This window comes from Mchenga conophoros, linkage group LG23 (assembly GCF_057382185.1).
Source record: "Mchenga conophoros isolate Kocher_MC1m ecotype Shallow Benthic linkage group LG23, M_conophoros_male_GT1.1, whole genome shotgun sequence".
NCBI lineage: Eukaryota > Metazoa > Chordata > Actinopteri > Cichliformes > Cichlidae > Mchenga > Mchenga conophoros.
The window spans coordinates 25,468,265-25,490,107 of record NC_140547.1 but is presented as its reverse complement, the minus strand read 5'-3'; the positions used below and the strand labels follow the sequence as shown (position 1 = coordinate 25,490,107).

The 21,843-nt window shown below is 39.6% G+C and overlaps 1 protein-coding gene across 5 annotated transcripts in view; it reads right to left on the bottom strand.

Annotated features, from left to right (window-relative positions):
* Nucleotides 1–1,126: 1,126 nt before the first annotated feature.
* The window catches only part of nhej1 (nonhomologous end-joining factor 1), a 31,442-nt gene continuing 10,725 nt past the window's right edge, over nt 1,127–21,843 (bottom strand). For 4 of the 5 annotated variants that reach the window (XM_085264709.1, XM_085264707.1, XM_085264711.1 and 1 more), the window contains exons 7-9: nt 5,752–5,932; nt 3,568–3,677; nt 1,130–3,272 (exon numbers count right to left, since the gene is read on the bottom strand). In XM_085264709.1, coding sequence (XP_085120835.1) covers nt 3,195–3,272; nt 3,568–3,677; nt 5,752–5,932 — 369 coding nt within the window. In that variant the 3' untranslated portion in view covers nt 1,130–3,194. Of the gene's footprint in view, nt 3,273–3,567; nt 3,678–5,235; nt 5,360–5,751; nt 5,933–21,843 lie in introns of all 5 variants that reach the window. The other variant, XR_014890713.1, reaches the window with a different exon arrangement.

Below are 21,843 nucleotides of genomic sequence, written 5' to 3'. Positions count from 1 at the left end.
AAAAAGTCAGAAATCATAGAAACTAAACATAAAACAAACCTAAAGGTGACAAATGTTTACATAAATGAGTGCAAAAGCTCAACAGTGACAAGCTGACGCCATTAAGTGCAGTTTTACCTGCCTTATCACCAAAGAACATGATCTACTTTGGTACAGTGCTCCAAAAGGTGCTTCTTTCTTGATTCTGACTCATTTCTTTGTTAAATGCCTTGTTGGAGCTTTCAGAAGCTACAGTATAACCAGCAACACAGTTCAAAGAGTTGGGCTGAATAGCATCTTTTGTGAATCTTTGCTGAGGAGAAAGGTTCTCTTAAATTCAGAGATTACACACATCACAGATGGTTTCACTGGTACCGAATGTAGCTAACTGGAGACACTGGAACAAAATTAACCCTGACATGCTTACCGGCTGCTTTGTTGTCGGGGTTACAGAGACTACATTCAGGGAGATCACTTGAGGATAACTGAGCAGCTTATTGGACAGATCCGGTTTCACAAACCACCCAACACCGTTTCAGAGCCCATTGAGCCCTCTGCTGATGTCACACCCTCCATCACCAGGGGTCAAACTGAAGTCTGAGGCCTGCTGAGGGGTCCCAAGATAAACCAGAAAACAGGAGACCTTTCCAACAACCCTCCACCAGATCAGGAAACTCATGGAAACTGTCATCTGATGCAACATGTATTGACCAAAAATGTAATTTTAGCAACTATCGAAGAAACTTAAGGATTTCAATCCCTTGTGCTGACTGTTTTTAAAGTATCATGAAAATTAGGCCCAAGAAAAAGCAGCAGCTATGATTTTTACACAGATGACTGTTTTTTGGTTTGTTTTTGCAGATCGTCATCTCGGGATCTGGCTGGATTCTTCCTTAACTAATCCTGGACTTTGATGTACCCCCCACCCACCCTGCAGAGAGACTTTGAGGGTTAAACAATTTCCTTCAAACTTTTCTCCAGAAGACCATCTAGAGACAAAGTTACTGTTCTTGATCTTCAATTACTATATACAAGATAAAGAAAAGCGGATTTTAGAAAATGCTGGAATCAAACATTTGTAAGCTTTGTTTAATAAATGGTGGTTGAAATGCTTTATGGAAACAGAATAGAATATCTCACCATAAATGAGTCAATGCCCATAGGCTCCCATTTAAAATGTCCAACTTTACAAAACAAACATCTACAGCATATTGCAAAAAATAGTTTTGCTCTTTTTGAATGGTAGAGCTTGACGGATCGATCGTATCGATACAAATGCTGGTATTGGTATCAGATCGATACTAGAATGATAGAGGATAGAAACAAAGTATCAATATGTAGACCACTGAATTGTGTTAAATACATTTTTTTTTAAATTAAAAAAAAAACATACCCTGTGAAACATGTCTTAACCTTTTTGTGTTCACGGTCTATTATACTTACAGCCTACAGCACATTTAAACAACAGAAGTTGACACAAAGTGCTTTAGAAACAGACACATTTACATTCCAGGTCTCTAATAAATCCAGTTTCAAAGTACACGAAAAGCTAAAAACTATATTTTTCTGTATTGAATATTTATTAATGTGTTCAGAATCTGCAAATTAATGATGAGTCTTCTCATAAGTCATGACAGACTGCTCTCCTTTATGGGTTAAAAATATTTGCTATCAGCAATACTGACCCTGTACTTACTTGGTTTTGGATCGATACCAAAATTTGCTCTACTGCAGTGATTTTGTAGATAACAGCCTTTAAATTGGGTTCATTTGAATTAAGAACTGAAATGACCGGTATTGGTATTAGCAATATTGGCCCTGCATTTACTTGATATCTGATTGATAGGAACATTTGCAGTATCAAATAACACTACTGGATAGTTTCTCGAAATATCTATTCAATTTCCTCTTCAAAACGTGATCACTTCTGCCTCAAGAAAACTAACAATGCAGCAACCAAAATGCTAACACTGACGCTTCCAAATTGAGTCCAAATACCATTTGGGTGATGCCATAGTGGCTACATCCATCTTCTATATACAGTCTGTGGATCAAAAACAGTTTTTCTGCCATGTTAAACTTAGAGAAGCTTATAGAGCATTAATTCTATTTCCTGGTTGTATTAATTTAATAAACCCTCATTTACATTCAGAAACATCTGTCTGTGTTGTCTGTCGTGAAAGAGTCGTGAAAGAGGGACAATTCTGATTGGCTGGTATCCAAAGTTACTCTCAGGTATCTCTGATCAACAAATCTGAACACACAGGTGATCAAAGAGACAAAATCATGATGTGATATGATTGATTTTTGCAAATAAACAACCGAAATGGAATTACACAATCCTCATGTTTCACCACCTTCTTTCTTTTGACCATAAAAGCAGCATTTGTCACTTAAATAAATAACAATAATCTGCTCTTTCAGTGGAGAAAACTGCAATTTTTTTTTTTAACAAATGTCTCTCACACAGAAACTCTTTGGAGCCATGCAAGCAAACACTGACTTCTCAAACTAAAACTTCAATAGCATTCCCGACATGCTGCAACACCTTGAGTCAACATCTCACTGAGCCCTGAAAAAGGAGAGCGGCTCCTCTATCGACCGCTGTCTGCTCATTGTGCTCCGACTGTCTGGGTCACGGAGAAAGCAACTACTTAAGATTGGCGGAAAAATAGAAGCCTGAAGTTTTAGTGAAAAGTTGTTGAAGCTTTTATTTTATAACATTAAAAACTTAATATTCCTTCGAAAGCTGTTTTTGAGTTTAATCTCTTATTATGTTCAATTTTTAAAAAAATTCTGTGGTTTACATAACAAATAACAAACATAAACACCCATTAAAAATACATGTATACCTTTAATTGGCAATATGACTTCTTTAAAAACATTTCACACCTAGTTAAAGATACATGAAGGTTAATAGTTTATTAAAACCTAAAAAGAACAAGAAATTACCTACCTACCAGCTGTCAGTCATCAGTACAATCATCAAAAAGAAAACCTGATCCCACAGTGGTTTTTCTATTTCTATTTTTAACAAAAATGGTAAAAATAGAAAAAAGTATTTATTTAATGACACTTTTAGTCTAAAATCTAAACATTTTTAAAAGTAGGTTTGTAAAAATGTCCTCAAGAGTGTAAAAATTCAATAAGAAGTGTTTTTAAAGGACGGCACTTTTTCTAAATTCGTAATTGTGTGTGCGTCCTACTGCTCGAGATCATCTGAACAGGCCCACTTTCTTCTTCTTCGGTTTGGAGGCCGGTCGCTCTGCAGCGGTGGATGTGACAGGAAGAGACTGAGGAAGACAAAAAACACAAAAGGAGGAATGTTTTTCATAGTCTATTTCCAATTTCCTGTTTTTAAAAATCACTCAATCTCTTCTTTTTTCTTCCCCAAGGAAGCATTTAAGCAGGAGACGCATTTCACAGTTTATCTGCTGACTTGTAATTTGAATATTGTAGATCCCAGCTGATGAATTTGGATTTAAAATCTCTTTTAATCTCCAGCTTTGTTGCATTTGTTCCCCTACAAATAACCCTAATTGGTCAAATCTTAAAAAAAAAAAAAAAAAAAAAAGTCTTCTGTTGTACCTGCTGCATTTTGGGTCTGTTGACCATCTTGGCTCCACGTGTTTCCGGCTCCCCGTTGTTGGTCTGTTTTTCATTCCCATCAGCCGATTCACTGCTGACAGATCCGCCGGCTGAAGGACGAGGATGAAGATGTTTATTAAACTAAATAACGACTCAGAGAAGCACCAACATGTCAAATCTGCCATCAGTAAATCAGGATTAAACTTGCTGCTACTACAACCGATCAGCAATTTCTAGAGATTTCAAAAAAGAAAAAAGAAAACAAAAAAAAGACCTGCTGCAGGAGTGGACACTAACACCTGCTAGTGTCCACTCGTGGCTGTATGCCCACAGACTCCTATCTTCGAATGTCCAACTCTTTATAGCAGATATAAACATGTCTACAGCCTGATGCAAAGAATTTCATAGTCTCTAAAGATAGTTTAACCCTTGATATTAGATGGATCTCATACCTCACACATTTGGATTTTGCTGAGGCTAAAACTTAGCATCGTTTCCTCTTTGATTGACAGCAGCTGGTTTGCTGCCTAAAGGCTTCATCACAGCTAACTGGAGTCACTAAACTGGACCACTGGAGTGTGTTTGTACTGCTGATGCTTAAACTGATTGTTTTCATTCCAAAGTTACAGTGCTGTGCAAAAGTCTTGATCCACTCCTCATTTCTTTATATTTTGCTTCCAAGCAGCCAGGCTTGCAATTTGTAATTTTTAAAAGTGCTTTTGACCAGTCGCTCTGCCGGCAAAGGTTTTCTTAAGACACTGGCCCCCTTTTCACCAATTTTCAGTTGAGTCCTTATAGCTGATGATTTTCAGAGGAATGATTTTGTATCTTAAGCTATTTAACACTATGACCTATGAATCATCTTAAGCAACTAAAGTGCACTAAACAGACAACTCAGTGAAGAAACCATTTTAAATTGCATCCTCAGACACTTTGTTACTAGCAGCCTGTGACAAAAACACATCATTTGCTCCCATTTTCATGATGTATCAACTCATCAACACAGATCAGCTGATTGGGAGAAAAAACACAAAAAACAAAAAATGATTTGAAGGGATTTTATTCTTCTTTTTTTTTCCACTAAAGTTGAAAATGCAAAACCACTGGATAACTTATGGGTGGCTATGTCCATCTTTTATATACAGTTTGTTGTTTTTACACAGGAGAGTTTTTAAAAACAAATGCAGCTGGTTGTTATGACCTGAGCTGACTCCCATATACAGGGGTTTAACTTCTGTACCTGGCATATGTATTTATTACATTGAATAACCTTTATCTCCAATATCTATTAGAAACCATGTCTCACTGCTTCACATTGTTATAAACTAACTTCTGTTCAAACTGAAGGCTGTGACAGATGTTTTAGCACATAATAGGAAACTGAAAATGTAAACTGGTGTTCTGATTTATTTTGCTTCTGTATTTATGAACATTTATTTATATGAACAGTAGTTAGTTGCCCTGTCCTTTACGTTTGCATGTTGTAAACTTCCCCTTTCATTCTTGCCGCCATCTTTCTGTTACAAATCACCCCTGACACGCTTTTAAGTATCTGGTTGACCCCAGATACTTAAGCTCATCTACCTTCACTGTAACACCTGTCTGCCTCTCATTCACACACATATCTTGCTTCTACCAACTTTTATTCATTTTCTCTCCAGTGCATACCTCCACCTATCCAGGCTCTCCTTCATTTGCTCCTTACTGTCATTACAGATCACGGTGTCATCTGCAAACATCATAGTCCATGCAGACTGCTGCCTGACCTCATCTATCAGCTTGTCCATCACTACTGCAAACAGAAGGGGCTCAGAGTCGATCCTTGATCTAAACCCACACCCACCTTCAACCCATCAGTCACTCCTATCACACGGCTTTCCACTCTCTTACAGTCCTCTCTACCACTTCTGATCTCCTCATGCAGTAGGGCAGTTCTTCTCTTGGATTCAACACATTTATTTACTTTTTAGATTTTTGTAATGGATATCAGCCTCAATATGCAAACTGTCATCTGCAAAGTGTGCAGATGTATGCATTCAAAATCAAAAATATACAACCAAAACTATCACAATGCAATTTCTTTGATGAAGATAAAGAGGAAATATTAAATGCTCACATAAACCTGACTAAATCTTTAAATTTGACCATTAAACTTCAGCGCAGTTGTGAAGCTGTAATGTTCACCTGAAGCGTTTAAGACGAGTTCTGGCTCCTTGTTGGCGTGTTCGACCTCCTCAGCAGAGTGCTGCTCCGACAGTTTGCGCTTTCGTGCACTTCCGTGAGTGACGATGGCGGCGTATAGCTCCTGAAGATCGCCATCGAAGCCCAGAGCTTCCTGTTGTTCAGAACAGAGCAGAGGAAGAGCCTGATGGAGAGAAACAGAACGAGGCAAAACCTGCGTGAAAAACTGGCAAAGATTCAAAGCACTTAAAAGTTTCATATGTCTTATTATTTCTCCAGTGTTGTCAGAGGTAAAAATTGTTCAAGCTCCAGATTTTCCTAAATGTGTTATAAACCCTTGACCCTTTCAACAAGGCTTTATGCAAACTCTGAAAGGTGTGATAATGGATATATTAAAACAGGAATTAACCTCCATGCATGAAAAAAAGAAAACAAAAAGATGCTGCTCTTTTAGATGCAATGTAGTTTTAAAAAGTGCAATATGCACTCAGAGATTAAAAAAAAAGGAGGCAGCCATCTACTGTTACTGGTTACGTGGAAAAGGAAAAAGAAGCACAAAGAGGGAGCAAGAACAAAACAAACTATAGAAAAAAAAAAAGACTAGGGCCATAACTGATGGAAGATTTACCAAAATGGGATGTTTGAACCTTAAAAACTCCCATGTAAGAATCCTGGACAAGCCCCCAAATTTGTCATAATGCAACTCATGAGCCATGACAAATAACAGGAGAGAGAGACAAAGTGTACCAATTATTAACCAAGAGAAGCAAAATTAAAAACACTAGGACTAAACCAACACTATGGTGGATAGATCGAGAGACCTAAATGCTCCAGATGCTCCCAGTTACACTGATTAAAAGATGGCTAAATGTGACACAGGATCATCACAGTACAAAGGGTGTCTGTTACATAGTACAGCGCCCTGGCATTCCCTCCCATTCTACTCACTCAAATTCATTCAAACTTACTCTAACCACAAATAAGCCAGCAGTCTGAGAGCGAAGTGCTCTGTTGGGGTGATATAGTACTAGTAAGTCTTTAACATACTAAGATGGGACCTGATGATTCAGTGCTTCGAGCTTTAAATTAAATTCTGAATGTAGCAGAAAGTCAGTGAGGACGAACCACTGTTTGAGAAATATACTCTGTCTAGCTATCCTATTTATCTCTGAGAATATTTTTAGCAGAAGCTGCTTTCACATGTCAAGTTAAGGTCGGATATCATCTGGGCCATTCTAACAAATGGATATGTTTTCTTTTAAACCATTCCATTGTTGCCCTGGCTTTATGTTTAGGGTCGTTGTCCTGCTGGAAGGTGAACCTCCGCCCCAGTCTCAAGTCTTTTGCAGACTCCAAGAGGTTTTCTTCCAAGATTGCCCTGTATTTGGCTCCATCCATCTTCCCATCAACTCTGACCAGCTTCCCTGTCCCCGCTGAAGAGAAGCACCCTCAGAGCATGATGCTGCCACCACCATATATGACAGTGGGGATGGTGTGTTCAGAGTGATGTGCAGTGTTAGTTTTCTGCCACACATAGCGTTTTGCATTTTGGCCAAAAAGTTCCATTTTGGTCTCATCTGACCAGAGCACCTTCTTTTTAATGTTTGCTGTGTCGCCCACATGGCTTGTGGCAAACTGCAAACGGGACTTCTTATGGTTTTCTGTTAACAATGGCTTTCTTCTTGCCACTCTTCCATAAAGGCCAACTTTGTGCAGTGCACGACTAATAGTTGTCCTATGGACAGATTCCCCCACCTGAGCTGTAGATCTCTGCAGCTCGTCCAGAGTCACCATGGGCCTCTTGGCTGCATTTCTGATCAGCGCTCTCCTTGTTCGGCCTGTGAGTTTAGGTGGACGGCCTTGTCTTGGTAGGTTTACAGTTGTGCCATACTCCTTCCATTTCTGAATGATCGCTTGAACAGTGCTCCGTGGGATGTTCAAGGCTTGGGAAATCTTTTTGTAGCATAAGCCTGCTTTAAATATCTTAATAACTTTATCCCTGACCTGTCTGGTGTGTTCTTTGGACTTCATGGTGTTGTTGCTCCCAATATTCTCTTAGACAACCTCTGAGGCCGTCACAGAGCAGCTGTATTTGTACTGACATTAGATTACACACAGGTGCACTCTATTTAGTCATTGGCACTAATCATCAGCAAGCACTCCAGCGGGTGATGAAAGAAGCTGGCAGAATTATTGGAACAAGTCTGCCAGAGATCAGTAATATCTTCCCCACTCGCTGTCTGAGGAGGGTGCACAGTATCCTGCGGGACCAACATCACCCTGCGCGCCACCTTTTCCATCTGCTGCCCTCAGGGAGAAGGTACAGGTCTATACAGGCCAGAACATCCAGACTGGCCAACAGCCTGTATCCACAGGCTGTGAGGCTCCTGAACTCTCTGCCCCCCTCTCACGGACAATAACCATATCCAACTTCTTAATAGCAATGAACTGGTCTGCATTGGTGCATCATATCTTTATTCTCTTCCCCCTCCTGCCCCCCCCCCCCTTTCTTAAATAGATAACTATCATATCTGATATCATATCTCACAGTACAATAATATTGAATGGGTTGCATTGTTGTATTTTGTCATGTTTCTCAGGTCTTTGTCTGAATTTCTACGAACATTATTGCTAAGGATTGTCTTATTGCATTGGAGTCACACTGGGTTAAATATGTACACTTGGGTTTTAAGGGGTATTTATTATTTTCTTCTTTTTTTTTGGGTTGTATGGAAGCCCCAAACGCAATTTCATTGTTCTTGACAATGACAATAAATAAATAAATACTAAATACTAAAACTAATCAGGCAATGTCTATGGGCAACTGACTGCACTCAGACCAAAAGGGGCTGAATAATTACGCACACCCCACTTTGCAGTTATTTATTTGAAAAAAAATGTTTGGAATCATGTATGATTTTCGTTCCACTTCTCAAGTGTACACCACTTTGTGTTGGTCTTTCACATGGAATTCCAATAAAATTGATTCATGTTTGTGGCTGTAATGTGACAAAATGTGGGAAAGTTCAAGGGGGCCGAATACTTTTGCAAGCCACTGTAGTTCGATCCCATCAACAGTTTTGTTTCCAGTCTGCGTAACTCATGAAGCTAAATATTTAAATATCTACAGTTTCCCAGTTTCCAGACCCTAGGTACACAAATGATGCTTCAAACTCCACAGTGTCCTGTCTAGTATTAACTGATGAAGGACCATAACCAATAAACAGAAACTTTCTTTTTGCTCAGCCTGAGTTTACCTTAAGGCTGAGCTTGGAATATGAGCTGGTTGATTATCAAGCAGAGGGTTAGGGTCTCATGAGGTAAAGCTGGAGATTTTAAGCAATGTCTCGCATACCTTGGACACCAGGTTGTGAATGTTATAACTAAAACTAAGGTAAAGCCTTCAATTTATGGAGAACCCATCAGAGTGTTTCTCTGACAGAGTCTCTTTATCCAATACTAGATTTCCCCATTTCTTCATCAGTAAGATATGCTGCCACTTCACTTAGAGTATGTAGACTCTTTGAAATATTCCTCTGATCTAAAGTTAAATATCAGCTATATTCTGAGAAATGCTAGTACTCAATAACTAGCTTGAAAATGTAGAATTATTCTTACTGAGAAACAAATGCAGTTTACAGACTAATTCCCTGCTTCAATTTTGGTGCACACCACGCTGAGATATGACAAGTTTTCAGCTAATACCTCGTTGGGAATCACCTTGTTGGTGCAAAAATAGCATTTTATGTCTGTCAAATTGTGTTATCTTTGACATTTTTCAGAAATTCAACTAAGGAAAAGGGAACAAATAATGTGTTTTTGTGACAGGGTGCTAAGTAACTGGCATTGAATACATGCAGTTTTTCTGCATGTATAGCTAGCATGTCAGGTGCCTCACTTGGAATTTTTATTCCAAATAACTAAATTAAAAATCAACTAAACAGCGTTTTATGGATCATAAAGTCTGAAATTCTTAAACTGGAAGTGGTTTTATGTGTCAGGGGGATGATTTTATATGTTTTTTTTTAAATTCCTGACTGCTTAAAGTAATAAAAAGTGAACATCTGAGTCATTTCTCAGGTATTTTTATATTTCTATTTTGATTTTCCTGTTGCCTGCCACTAGCTTTCCTTAATATAACATAAGATCCCCAAGAAGTTTAAATTTTGTCATTAGTTTTAATTCTCCATTTATTATTTCAGTAAATCTTAAATATGCTTTAAATTACTTTTACAGGAGTACACTCAGTTTTCCCACCTTAAAACCTTTTAAGCCTACTCAACAACAAACTTGGAAGGGCAAGTCACAGTTACGTGTCTTTATTTTTAGACTCTGATGAGATTTTGCAAATTTCAGGTGTTAGTTTTCACCCTGCCCCTTCCATTAATTAAAGCTGATAAATCAATAGAAGTGACTTGCAGCCCCTGCCTTTGGGGCATATTTGCTTTATGGCCCTGCTGTGTGGAGTCACATGTCTGAGGTGTGATTGAGGGTGTGTCGGGGTTGCGATAAGCCTCTAATCAAAGCTACATTATTGGCCCAGCTGACTGCAGGTAGAGCGGCGAGCAGTAACAACAGAAACACACACACAAACACACACACTCTGTCTGACAGATAAGGCTTCAGGTAAACTCCTGTGACATTATGCGAACGCACGGCTGGCACATAGAAAAACACTCACCATTCAATAAATCCTTCTTTTTCTCTCAAATGGAGGACAAACTCTCCAAATTAGCTCCTCAAATATTGACCAGGAGAAATTGGTGGTCTCCCCGCTCGCTGTCAGAGCAGAGGGGCTCCTAAACACACTTTGGTCAGGTTTCGAGGTTTCACATTGATTTATTTTCGTTATTTGTTTGTTTAAATATCGTAAAAATAAATGTACACTCTGGCGAGGCTTATTTCTGCTTTGGGCACAGAGAAACCAATGTGCTGAGGGGAGAGAAAGCAGGAGAAAGCAGACCTTATTCTCTTGCTTTTTTATTCACCTTCTCCCTCCCTTCTCCTCTTCCTCCTCCTCTCAAGCTGCAAACCAACTCACTTCATATTAATTGATGTGAAATGCTGAAATCAATTTGTTGGATCCGGAGGCCCCGAAGCGCCAAAATCAAATGTTAAAACTAGTTTAAATCCCTCCTCTTTGCTCCATGGAAGGTGTCACAAAAAGCAGATGAATTTTAATTCGATTTTAACAGAACAATGCGTCAACATAAAGAGGCTTAGTTTCAGCCTCCACCACTAAGTGTTAATGGCACACTGCGAGAACTGATGTGTATAAAATGCTAAAATATTGATGCTAAAAGCCTTACTTAATGTGGCTTCATTGCTTCATATACATTTTACTTGTTGTTAGTAAAAATGTAACTATATTTACCATTTTTATATACGATTCTTTCAGCTGCCCTTCCTGATGCAACCAGAGATTTGAGTCCTTATCACACCAGTTACTTGTAATATAGAGACTCAGCACATTTTCATTTTATATAATATTATACATCATTAGAGACAGAGACTAACAGTCCTGTTGGATTGGTGATAAAGCAATAAATTGCTGCTAACTTTACTAAAACATTCAGTACTGATGCCACTTGTCAGTTAAAGTGTTCATTTTTATTCATCAAGCAGAAGCCTCCAGCGTTTAAACAAGTAAAACTTACACTGAACTGTCAAAAGCTGCAATTCCTGTAATGGCCACCTGAAGCTGACTCCAAACATTGAATCAGTCTCCATAGACTCATGTTAAAATGCTCAACTTCACACCAGAAAAAAAAAAAAACATCTTTACAGCCTGCTACAAAAAATGGTTTTAGTCTGTCATGTTAAATGAAAATTATATTATTAAAATTCTGAGTTATAAACTATGGATGTTGACAATTTCATATCAGATCATTTGTATGTCAAAAAAGAAAATTGGAAAGAAACAACACAAGCTTAGGCTGCTGCCCCCGCGACCCGGCCTCAGATAAAGCGGATGAAGATGGATGGATGGACAACACAAACAGCAACCTCTATGAAAAAAAGAAGAACTACTGAAATCTGCAGTTCCTTTAATATCTACTGGAAGCTCTAATAGTCAGTCCCCATAAACTCACATATTTTTTCAGGTTTAAATTCTCGGTTTATTAACCTGTTTAGTTGAATTTATTTCTGATGCGTTTAGTTCCCTCAGTGTCCCCTGTCTGTTCCTTCCTCTGCCTCGTCTTTCTATGTTTTTTTTAAATCGATGTCCAATAGTTTCCATTACCCGTTTCTAGTTCCCCTGTTGTTTCCAATCCTGAAAAGTTCTCAGTTTAAAAACAGTCCCAACTTTCACTTTTCCACCTCCTTTGTTCTCTTTTGTGTCCTTTTGTTTATTTTATTGAGTGTTTTAAAAAAAAGTTTCTTTTTTTACCCGTCTTTTGGTCTGTGCCTTTTACCTTATCTTAATGATAACTGATTGCTTTCAGTCAAAGTCAATGCAGTTGTTTGTTTGTTTTTTTTGTTTGTTTTTTTTTTTGGGGGGGGGGGGTTATTGATTTATTTCTGGTGTGTACAAATTAGCTTCCATACTTCTGTATTTGAGGAACGGCACGAATGTGACTCCCGAGGTGTGAACACAGCAACCGCAGGATTGTTATCTTCTGTTGTTGGCAAGAAAAGAAAACAGCAGACGAGGAATAAAAAAGGAGATTACAGCAGGTCAATAACCTCTTGACCATTTTGTAGAGCTAAGCTCGGGAAAGCTCCTCCCTGCTATTGTGATAGAGCAAAGTCCACGAGGAGAAGGAACGCTCACCTGGAGGCCATGCCTCCTGAGCCCCTCCCCCATGGCTGCCCTACAGTAAAGCATCATGTGTGGGGAAGGCGATGAGAGGACGGGTGGAAGAGTTGGCAGCGTGCTGGTGTTTCTCTATTATTAGCAGGTAAACAGCTCTGATTTTAGACAAGTCGCTGCTGCTGTTTTTTAAGAGGAGGGGTATGGTGCCTCAGAGTCTCACACTCACTCTCCCTCATCCTCCCCAACCTCATGTTTACGCTCACCTCATTCCTCTCGACCTCGTTTTCTCTCATCGTGACCTCAACTTCCTGCCCCGAATCCCAGAAATCGTATGTTTGAACCCTGAACACTCACACTCACATCCTCTGGAAACAAAAGGCACATTTAAATTGATGAATGAGTCCTGACTAATCAGCAAAAAAAAGAAAAAGAAAGAAAGAAAATAAAATCTAAAAAGCTGCAACTACAATCTCAAGATCTGCACAGAATGACGTCTAAGTCAGGTGATTCACTGGTATTTCTGCTAATTGGGCGTCTAACAAAACAAGTAACAACGAATTGGCCTGAGCTCTTCTAAAGTCTTTCAGACTCTCCTTTTTCCCCTCCGGCTCCCTTAAAACACTAATATCAACTGTTGAAATCTGCTTAAAGCACTACTGTCCACACAAAGAAATTACTTAAAGTCTACGTATTTTTCTATTTTTTCAATTTTCCAGGTCTAAATTTGGACCTTCATAGTCATTCTACAGTTTCCCCTCATGCTGATAACAAGGATGCATTTATAGAATCTTTTCAGGTAATAATACAATGTCCTTGTCTTTGTCTACTGACACCCGAGCTAAATTACTAACGTATAATCCTCACTGAGGTGTTTATGTGCATAACTTTGTTAAATAAATAAATAATAAATCTGCAGTAAAGGAAAAGGGTGGAGTGCCCACTCCGGGTCGGGGATGAGTTCCTGCCCCAAGTGGAGGAGTTTAAGTATCTCGCGGTCTTGTTCGCGAGATATGGGAGAAGGGAGCGGGAGATCGACAGACTGATTGGTGCAGCGGCTGGCCTCTCCCTTAGAGATAGGGTGAGAAGTTTGGCCATTCGGGAAGGGCTCAGAGTAGAGCCGCTGCTCCTCTACATCGAAAAGAGCCAGTTGAGGTGGTTCAGGCATCTGACAAGGATGCCCCCTGGGTGCCTCCTGGGCAAGGTTTTCTGGGATGAGGCCCCGGGCAGACCCAGGACACGCTGGAGAGATTACATGTTTCGGCTGGCCCGGATAAGCTGGAGGAGGTGGCGGCTGGGGAGAGGGAGGTCTGGGCTTCTCTGCTTAGGCTGCTGCCCCTGCGACCCGGCCCTGGATAAGCGGAAGAAAATGGATGGATGGATGCTCTCAATCTCGCTCTAAGTGCATCTCCTCACACACAGAGTGGCACACACAGAGGCCGGAGTAATGAGGACATCGTGTTACCTTTAAGGGCAATAACAACTTCTCAAGTGTTAGGCCCAATATGATGACATAGCGAGAAGTCAACAAGTAAAGCGTCATCTGAGCCTTTCAGCAGTCGTGCCGATTGTGAATGTCAGTCAAAACGTTTCACAAAAGCTTCTGACCCTTATTTTGGTTCTCCCGCTGATATGTTGAAATAAAAGCACAGAACAACATAGAAATGAAACAAATAGATGATAAATGGACTGGTTCTCAGAAAGCGTGTTTCCATTCTGCTTGAGCACTCACAGCACTTTATACTACATGCCTCATTCACCCATTCATATGCCTTTTCTACCTAAGTGCTTTCTATCTAACATTCACACACATTCACAGTCAGATGAATGCATCGGAGAGCACCTCGGGGCTAGTATCTTGCCCAAAACCTACTGGTAAAAAAAATAAATAAATGCATCGTACAGCTTTACATAAATCCCAGGGTCTTGTCTGCTCTGACATTATCCACACCTTCACTTCATTTACCTTTTACCTCTGCACGTCCTCAGTGACCGCTCACTGTCGTCACGCCTCCCCTTAGGCTGATGTTAAAAGTTAACACAAAGCTGAACACTCACACTGATTTGTCAGCTGGGAAACTCAATTGGATTCCTCATAAGAGCTCATGCAAACTTTCCATCAAGACTTTCCGGAAGACGCATGAATGCATGCATATGGCTCCTGAATAAACACGCAGTATTTATGTTGATGGAATTTAATCTCTCTTTTCTGTATATTTTCGGATGTTTACACTCATCGACTGGACTTTTTTCCCCCCTTTCAGTTAACAACTTGTATGTTCAATAGTTTTAAAGCACAGTGAAGTATCTTATCAGATTTTGCCAGATTTTCTTTTTTATGTTTTCAAGTATAAATATCTGTATGGCTCTCCAAAATCCTCAGAGAGCAACTTTGTTCTCTCCACCATCAGCAGAGTCCAATGATAGGGAGTACATTCGCTCGCAGATGCACAAACACAGCTGCAAGCAAATATTAGACATCTTTCCAAGTCTGCCTGCAAAGCCGATGCATTAAAGTGCATGTCTCGGTAGATGAGTTTGCCAGTTCATGTATTTTATACCTTCGATTGTCAGAGGTCGCTTAAAACCCTAGCGGACCCGTGAATTCTCTATCAGTCAACTTTTGTTTCAGTGTTTTGGAGTGAATTAGTCAAGCTCACACCTGACAAAAGCTGATACTGAACCATAAACTCTTTTTCTTGATGAAAGCTCCTCAATTTAGAGCCATTTCAGGTCCAGCTTGATGCCTTGCATGCTTACTCCATGCTGCTCTAAATGGGCTTATGAACTGCAGGAGTCAGCAGTCGCAAACTGCACCCAATGTGTTCACATGCCAATAAACTCTACTGCTTCTGCCGCTGCCGAGTTTTGTGCCCCTGCTCTCATGTTGCTTGCAGGCTCGTGATGTCTTTGCGGGATGCTGCTCTCGGCCGGTCCAGGCTGGGACACAGCCCAGAGACCAGCAGCTGAAGAGGGAGGAAGCAGCCAGGCCACAGAGGGCCTAATTACAGACCCAGATCAGGGACAACCCTGTGGAAACTGTGCGCAACTGACAGAAGGCGCAGGAGGATCTACTGTACGTACATGGTTTTGTTATGCAGGCTTTTGCTCCTTACGTAAAGAGGACAAACTGCGGCTGTAGATAATGATTATTTTCATTACATGATTAATAATGTAGTCTGTGTCGAAAAATAGCACCATCACAAGTTCCCAGTGCCCAAGAGATGTTTCCACAAAGCCAAAGGTATTCAGTTTGCAGTGATACAAGCCAGAAACAAGCAGCAATTCCTCACATGTGAGGAGCTAAAGGTAGAGGTATTTTCTTCAGTGGCTGCTAATGGCTATGAGAATTTCAACTTTTCATCAGTCCTTCCATATATGCTCCTTTCAAGAAAAAATAAATATTATTTATTTATTTATATATATATATATATATATATATATATATATATATATATATATATATATATATATATATATATATATATATATATATATATATATATATATATATTTTTTTTTTTTTTTTTTTTTTTTTTTTTTTAAATTTGAGTTTTAATTTTGTCAGTACTAAACAGTTTCCATTTGAGTCCAATGCCTTCAGCTTGACAGAAACCTGAAGCAAAGAAAGTTTTCTCTGTTTGATTGTAGGGCCATTACCTTACAATATGAGGCGCCTTGAGGCAACTGTTGTTATGATGTGGTGTTTAATGAATATAATTGAATTCAACTGACGTTCCAGCCATGTATTCCAACCCTAACCATAACCTTATTCCTAACCATAACCAGCGCTTTAATGACGTGAAATAGTGTTTTCCAAAGCGATTTGAGAAAAATGAACGTACATGTGTTGACTGATTCCAAACAATTCTCATATTTCCTAATTTTTCTGATCTCGTCCTTTAGGAACGTGCTGGGTGCCTGGAAGCGTAACATGTTGGCGATTTGTCACCTAGCGTAAAATATTACTCCTCGGGAGTGAGAACATGTTGAATGGAAAGTGCTCGAGTCAAAGGCACCCAATTTCTTTTAGGTTCATGAAGATGTTTCACCTCTTATCTGAAAGGCTTCTTGAGTTTTAAAAGCTGGTGGGGAGTGCCAGGCTTATATAAACTCTAGTGGGGTCGTCACCTTTGATGTGGTTCAAGCCACTTTCCAGCCTACCATCTCATGAGTAAGGTCACAAGTGCTGAGGTGGCAATGGTGGTTAAATCTCCCAAGAAGCCAGTTTTTGTACGTGGGTATTGCTGGGTCTGATATGCACCAGGATGACTTTCTACCACATCAGGGGAGGATGATGATGATGATGTTCTGTTCTTCACTGGTTCATGTCTAAAGGTCTTCACTGACTTAATGAAGGTCAAGTTTATGTTTGAAGTGCAATGACTAGAGGTGGGACTAGTATTATATTGTCAAGTGTCTCACCTGATAATATAATACTATCACAATATTTCACTCCTGATACTATGTTATTGAAATTTTTAGCATTCTGCGACATGCTGAGTTTTTACAATAACAGATGTTGTGATTTATCACCTTTCTTCAACTGCAAATTACATCCTCGAAGTTAAACTTTGTCCATATCCGCTTTATCCAATAAGATAACGTTATCTCCCTTCAGTTATTTTTTTGATGCAAAAAGAGATTGTCAAGCAGAACAACACGTTCACTAAAAACCTGCCATAAATGTTGCCATAAGACAGAGTCAGTCTCCTATCAGTCTGTTATCAGACCGATATCAAACTGATAACAGTCTGGGAGTAAATGGGGTCAAGCTGGCAATTGCATGCAATCTATTTCTGATAATACAATAATTATCGGGGATCATCAAATCATCAAATATAACATGTGTTGCTGTCTACATAGACAGAAATTCACATTTAACTATCACATTTGCACTCAGCCACCTTCCTGTTCTATAGAAATATAACTAAAATGCAACCAGCCGTCAGCTAGCTGAATGGAGTCTTGTTGAGTTTCTTATTAACAAAAACTCATTCAGACTAAAGACAACATCTTGGCAGTCTCTTCGCATTTGCATTGCATAAATTAGACAGCAACTACTTGCAAGCCTTCAGCGCAATCTGTCAGAGTGATTGCAGTCAGTCCAAGTCAGACTGCAACTGTTTGCAGAAAGGTTGCTTCCTATCAGGTGGGATGAGCCCTCTTGTTTGTAGTATTCCCAGAATTCATTTAATAAAATATCAATATTTGGTGTCCCTGTACTGATACAATATTACAATGTAGAATATTGCGGTACTATGCTGTATCAATTTTTTCCCCCCTACCTCTACAGAGTATGTGTGTAACACCGATTTACACATCCTGAGAGAATGGTTACTGTCACATTTTCTTGTACAAAAACTTGTGAAGCACCCGTAATGTTATAGATAAAATGACTCCGCTGACACAAGTTACTGTCTGCGAAGGTTCTCAGTGATCCAGGTCATTGTAGTCTAAGGAGCTTGGAAAGAAAAGCATCTGGACTCCTTTAAGTTTCTTGAAGACGTTTCACCTCTCATCCTAGAAGCTTCTTCAGTCCTAAGAGCAACTGGTGGAGGGTCCCAGATTTTTAAGCCCTATTGAGAGTGTCCCTATGAGGGTTGTGAAAGATAGATGGCTAATTTCAGTCCTCTATGTCCACTGTGAATGATCATCTTTGAAAAGAGGGCGGGGCTTTAAGACACCAACTGTCTGCCATCTATAATCGAGTTTTGTGATACCTTCCCAGACACCTTAACGCCCGCTTACATCTTGGGTCATTTGATCTTAGTAAGTCACATGATAGGGTGGGGCAAGGTCTCACAATGTGTTCACCCGAAACTTTGGCTGATGGTGACCCACGCCCGTTTTCACACCTTGGCTCGTGTGATTAGGCAGAGGATCCATAGGGGGTCCACAGCCCTCGTAAGGACACTCCCAATAGGGCTAAAAAAAATCCGTGACTCTCCATGAATTGCTCTTAGAACTGAAGAAGCTCTGATGAGAGGTGAAACATCTTCAAGAAGCTTTTCTTTTCAAGCTCCTTAGACACAAGTTACTCTATTAAAATAAATAAATGCAACTTTGTCCACAGTCTAAAAAACAACAAAATAAATGAACTAATTATGCAACAAAGACCAGAGAATCAGGAGAAGATGTCCGGTGAACATCTAGCCATTAATAGTTATTTAAAGTCTGCTTCACAAACAGACACTAAGACAGACAGTTTTACATTACGGACATTGAAAACTGTCAAAATGAGAACATATTTCAGATATTTAAATAATTTAAATACTCTGAGTGTTTGAAATAAGTATTTGAGATATTTCACCTTTTCTAATCAGATTTAGTTTGAAACAGAAGCATACACGTAACGGTGAATCTGATGACTTCACTGGTGGGAATTCCAGGATATATTATGAGATATATAGGTTTGTTGCAGAGACACCATTCAAGCAACAACTGGGTTACCAGCAGGGTGAATGCCATTATTGCCCATTCTAGCCCTCCCTATTCCATATGCCATATTTGATGTGCATTCTGACTGGCTGACTGTGATTCCTGACTCTCACTGAGTGAAACAGCTAGTAAAGAATGCCAGCAAATATGAGCTAACTACTTGTCGAATGGTAGTAAAACTTTAAAAAGTGTGACACAAACCAGGAATGGAGACCGTTTCCTCTGAAAGTAAAAGTTGCTCCTTTTGAAACTTGTCGGCTGCAGTGCTGAGGAACAGCTTTTACTTTGAAGGTGAAGCTTCTACATTTTTGGTCTGCAGCACACTTTTCACATTTTCACTACAGCTCTGAGATCAGCTGGACAGTGTTTGTAGACAAGTCTGCCACTTCCATGCAAACTATGACTGCACCAATATGCTAGCAACCAAAGCAAGCAGGAGGAGGTTTGTGCCAACGGTTTGCAGAATACATATTTTTCCATAGCAACAGGTGGTTGCCAGGGGGCTACTGACTGGTCTGTAGGCCTGTGTTTTTGTGGCTTTAGAAGTCATTTTTCCCTGTTGCTGCCCTCAACCTTCAATCACAACAGGTCAAGGAATACTAATTTTTCCCTCATGACTGGTGGTTGCCAAATGGTTGCAGACCAGTCTGTAGGCCTGTGCTACTTAACTAAAATGTTGGTGTTAAATGATAAAAGCATACTGAAATATATTATTCACCCAAAATTCACCCGGAATTTTACTGAAACATAGAAAATTTGTTTTAAAAGAAGTAACAGGCAAGCAGGCAACACTCATTTTCATATGGAAATGACTAAAAGCCTCAGTAAATGACATCATATTATTTTTATCTGTAAAATTTTCTGATAAATGTAAACAAAACCATAAAAAAAATTGTAGAAATAAAGACACTATTCAGTCATTTTAGTTGCTACAATAGCTCGGTCACTAACCAAGCAAAAACACTGGAAACAACTGAATATCGAGTCTTTAGATATCACCAAGAATATCAGGTTGAATACGGTGACCAAGAAGCTAAATATTCTCCATCACTTTGCTGCTGAAGAGTGTAAATGCTGCCTCTTTCTAGCCTCGCCTACTTACCACGTAGCCCCTGAATTCCTCAGGTCCATGACACAAAGTGCCGCACACCGCTGTTTATGAGCACAACGGTCAATGATTTACAGAGGAGAGACGTAAAGAGAGAAAAACCTTTCTCACCTTCCTCAAATCCTTCTTTCCTCCTGCTCCTACAATAACTGTCTTGTTTTCTCAGCCTCACATATGAAATTATAGAGTCCGGCGCGCCTCCACAGCAAAGAGAAAACAGATACAGATGTTAAAACACACGGTTGCTTCTTCTAGATCTTCAGTTAAGATACATGTTGGATTATTTAGAGTCCTGGTGATGTATTATAGACTGTTAATCACTCAAGGCAGACTTTATCATGCCTTACATTCTTTTTATTGAAAGGCTTTTGTATATAATTTAAAGTACCTCGTGTGTTTTTGACTTTTCCTTCACACCCCCCCCTTTGTTTTCCAGTTTGATATGGTAACGCAAAATTACCATAAAACTGTGAAGCCATTTCCACACCAGCATGTTTTTGCAGTAATTTAACTACATTTCCACCTCACTGATATTTAAGGACCTTTTAAATGGATATTAGATGTTTTAGTAGTAAAACTCAGGCCTTGTGCTTCAGTGTGGACCGATCCTGACTAATTCCTGACTTTAGGAAGAGCATTAAAATTCAGCGACTCGTAACAACAACAGGTGAACGACAGGTTAACAATCAATGTTGTTATGAAGCAAGTTTGGGGTTTTTTTTCCCCTCGTATGTTTAAAACAGTTTTTGATTTAAACTGTGGTTCATTGTACTTGCACTTGATTCATTTCTGTTGCCATGGCTTCCAATAACACTCCTGGTCATATTTGTTTTTTTAAAGCTCGCTTATTCTCTTTTATGCTCCTTTTTACCCCAGGTTTTGCCTGCAGATATCACTCAGGGCTTAAATTCCTCAGCCTCCTTATCTGCATTTTTTATCTGAATTTAAAAATATTTAATCCACATTAGAATTTACTGTTGACAACAATAAACATAAAGAAGTTAGTCAGATTAAATGGGAGACAAGTCCTGTTTTCCAACCATGAAAGCAGTTTTCATTTATGTATTTTACTTGATTTATGCATTTCAGAAACTGTGCTTAAGTTTAAGGAGCTTTCGGTTTTGTCCTTTAATTTTCCCTCATTTGCAGACAGCAAACTGATCAATATCTGCAGCTTCTCCTTATTCTCAAAGTCATATTCAGCTGCTGAAAGTCAAAGTGTGTATTTTGGAATCGGTCAGGCTCTGTGGTCAGTGGATGCAAAAATTACGTTTCCTGCCCTGCTCTTAACTTAGAGACTCTGGTTGAAGCACACAGATATTAGGATTCAACTCCTCCTGTTATACTAGCCGCACAGGGCTTCACGTGGAGCACGATGTAGCATTTAAGGATAATTTCCTCAGCAATTTGAACACACAACCCAATACAGCGCTTTTACTGGAGACGGAAAGCTGCACTGTAAAGAAGAAAGAAATAGTTTCTGATTCATTGTTTGTAAGCAGTTTCAAGCAAACCCAACTCAAACCTGACCAGGAAAACCTTCAATTTAAGCCAGAAAAGCTGGAAATTTGGAGTAAGGAATGCCAAATTTGGAAGCCGCAACATTTTGGCTCAATTATGTGAGTCTGTGCAGCTCAAGTGAGGTGTTTTGGTCAGAAGCGGCCACTAATTGTCAGTGGAGCTGTGAAGCCGCCGTCTCATGAAACAGGAAGCGGGCATCGTTCCCAAACAGTGACAATTCAGTTTAGAGTCAACAGCTGTGACGCTGCTGCTGGTGCTGCGAGCACAGTGC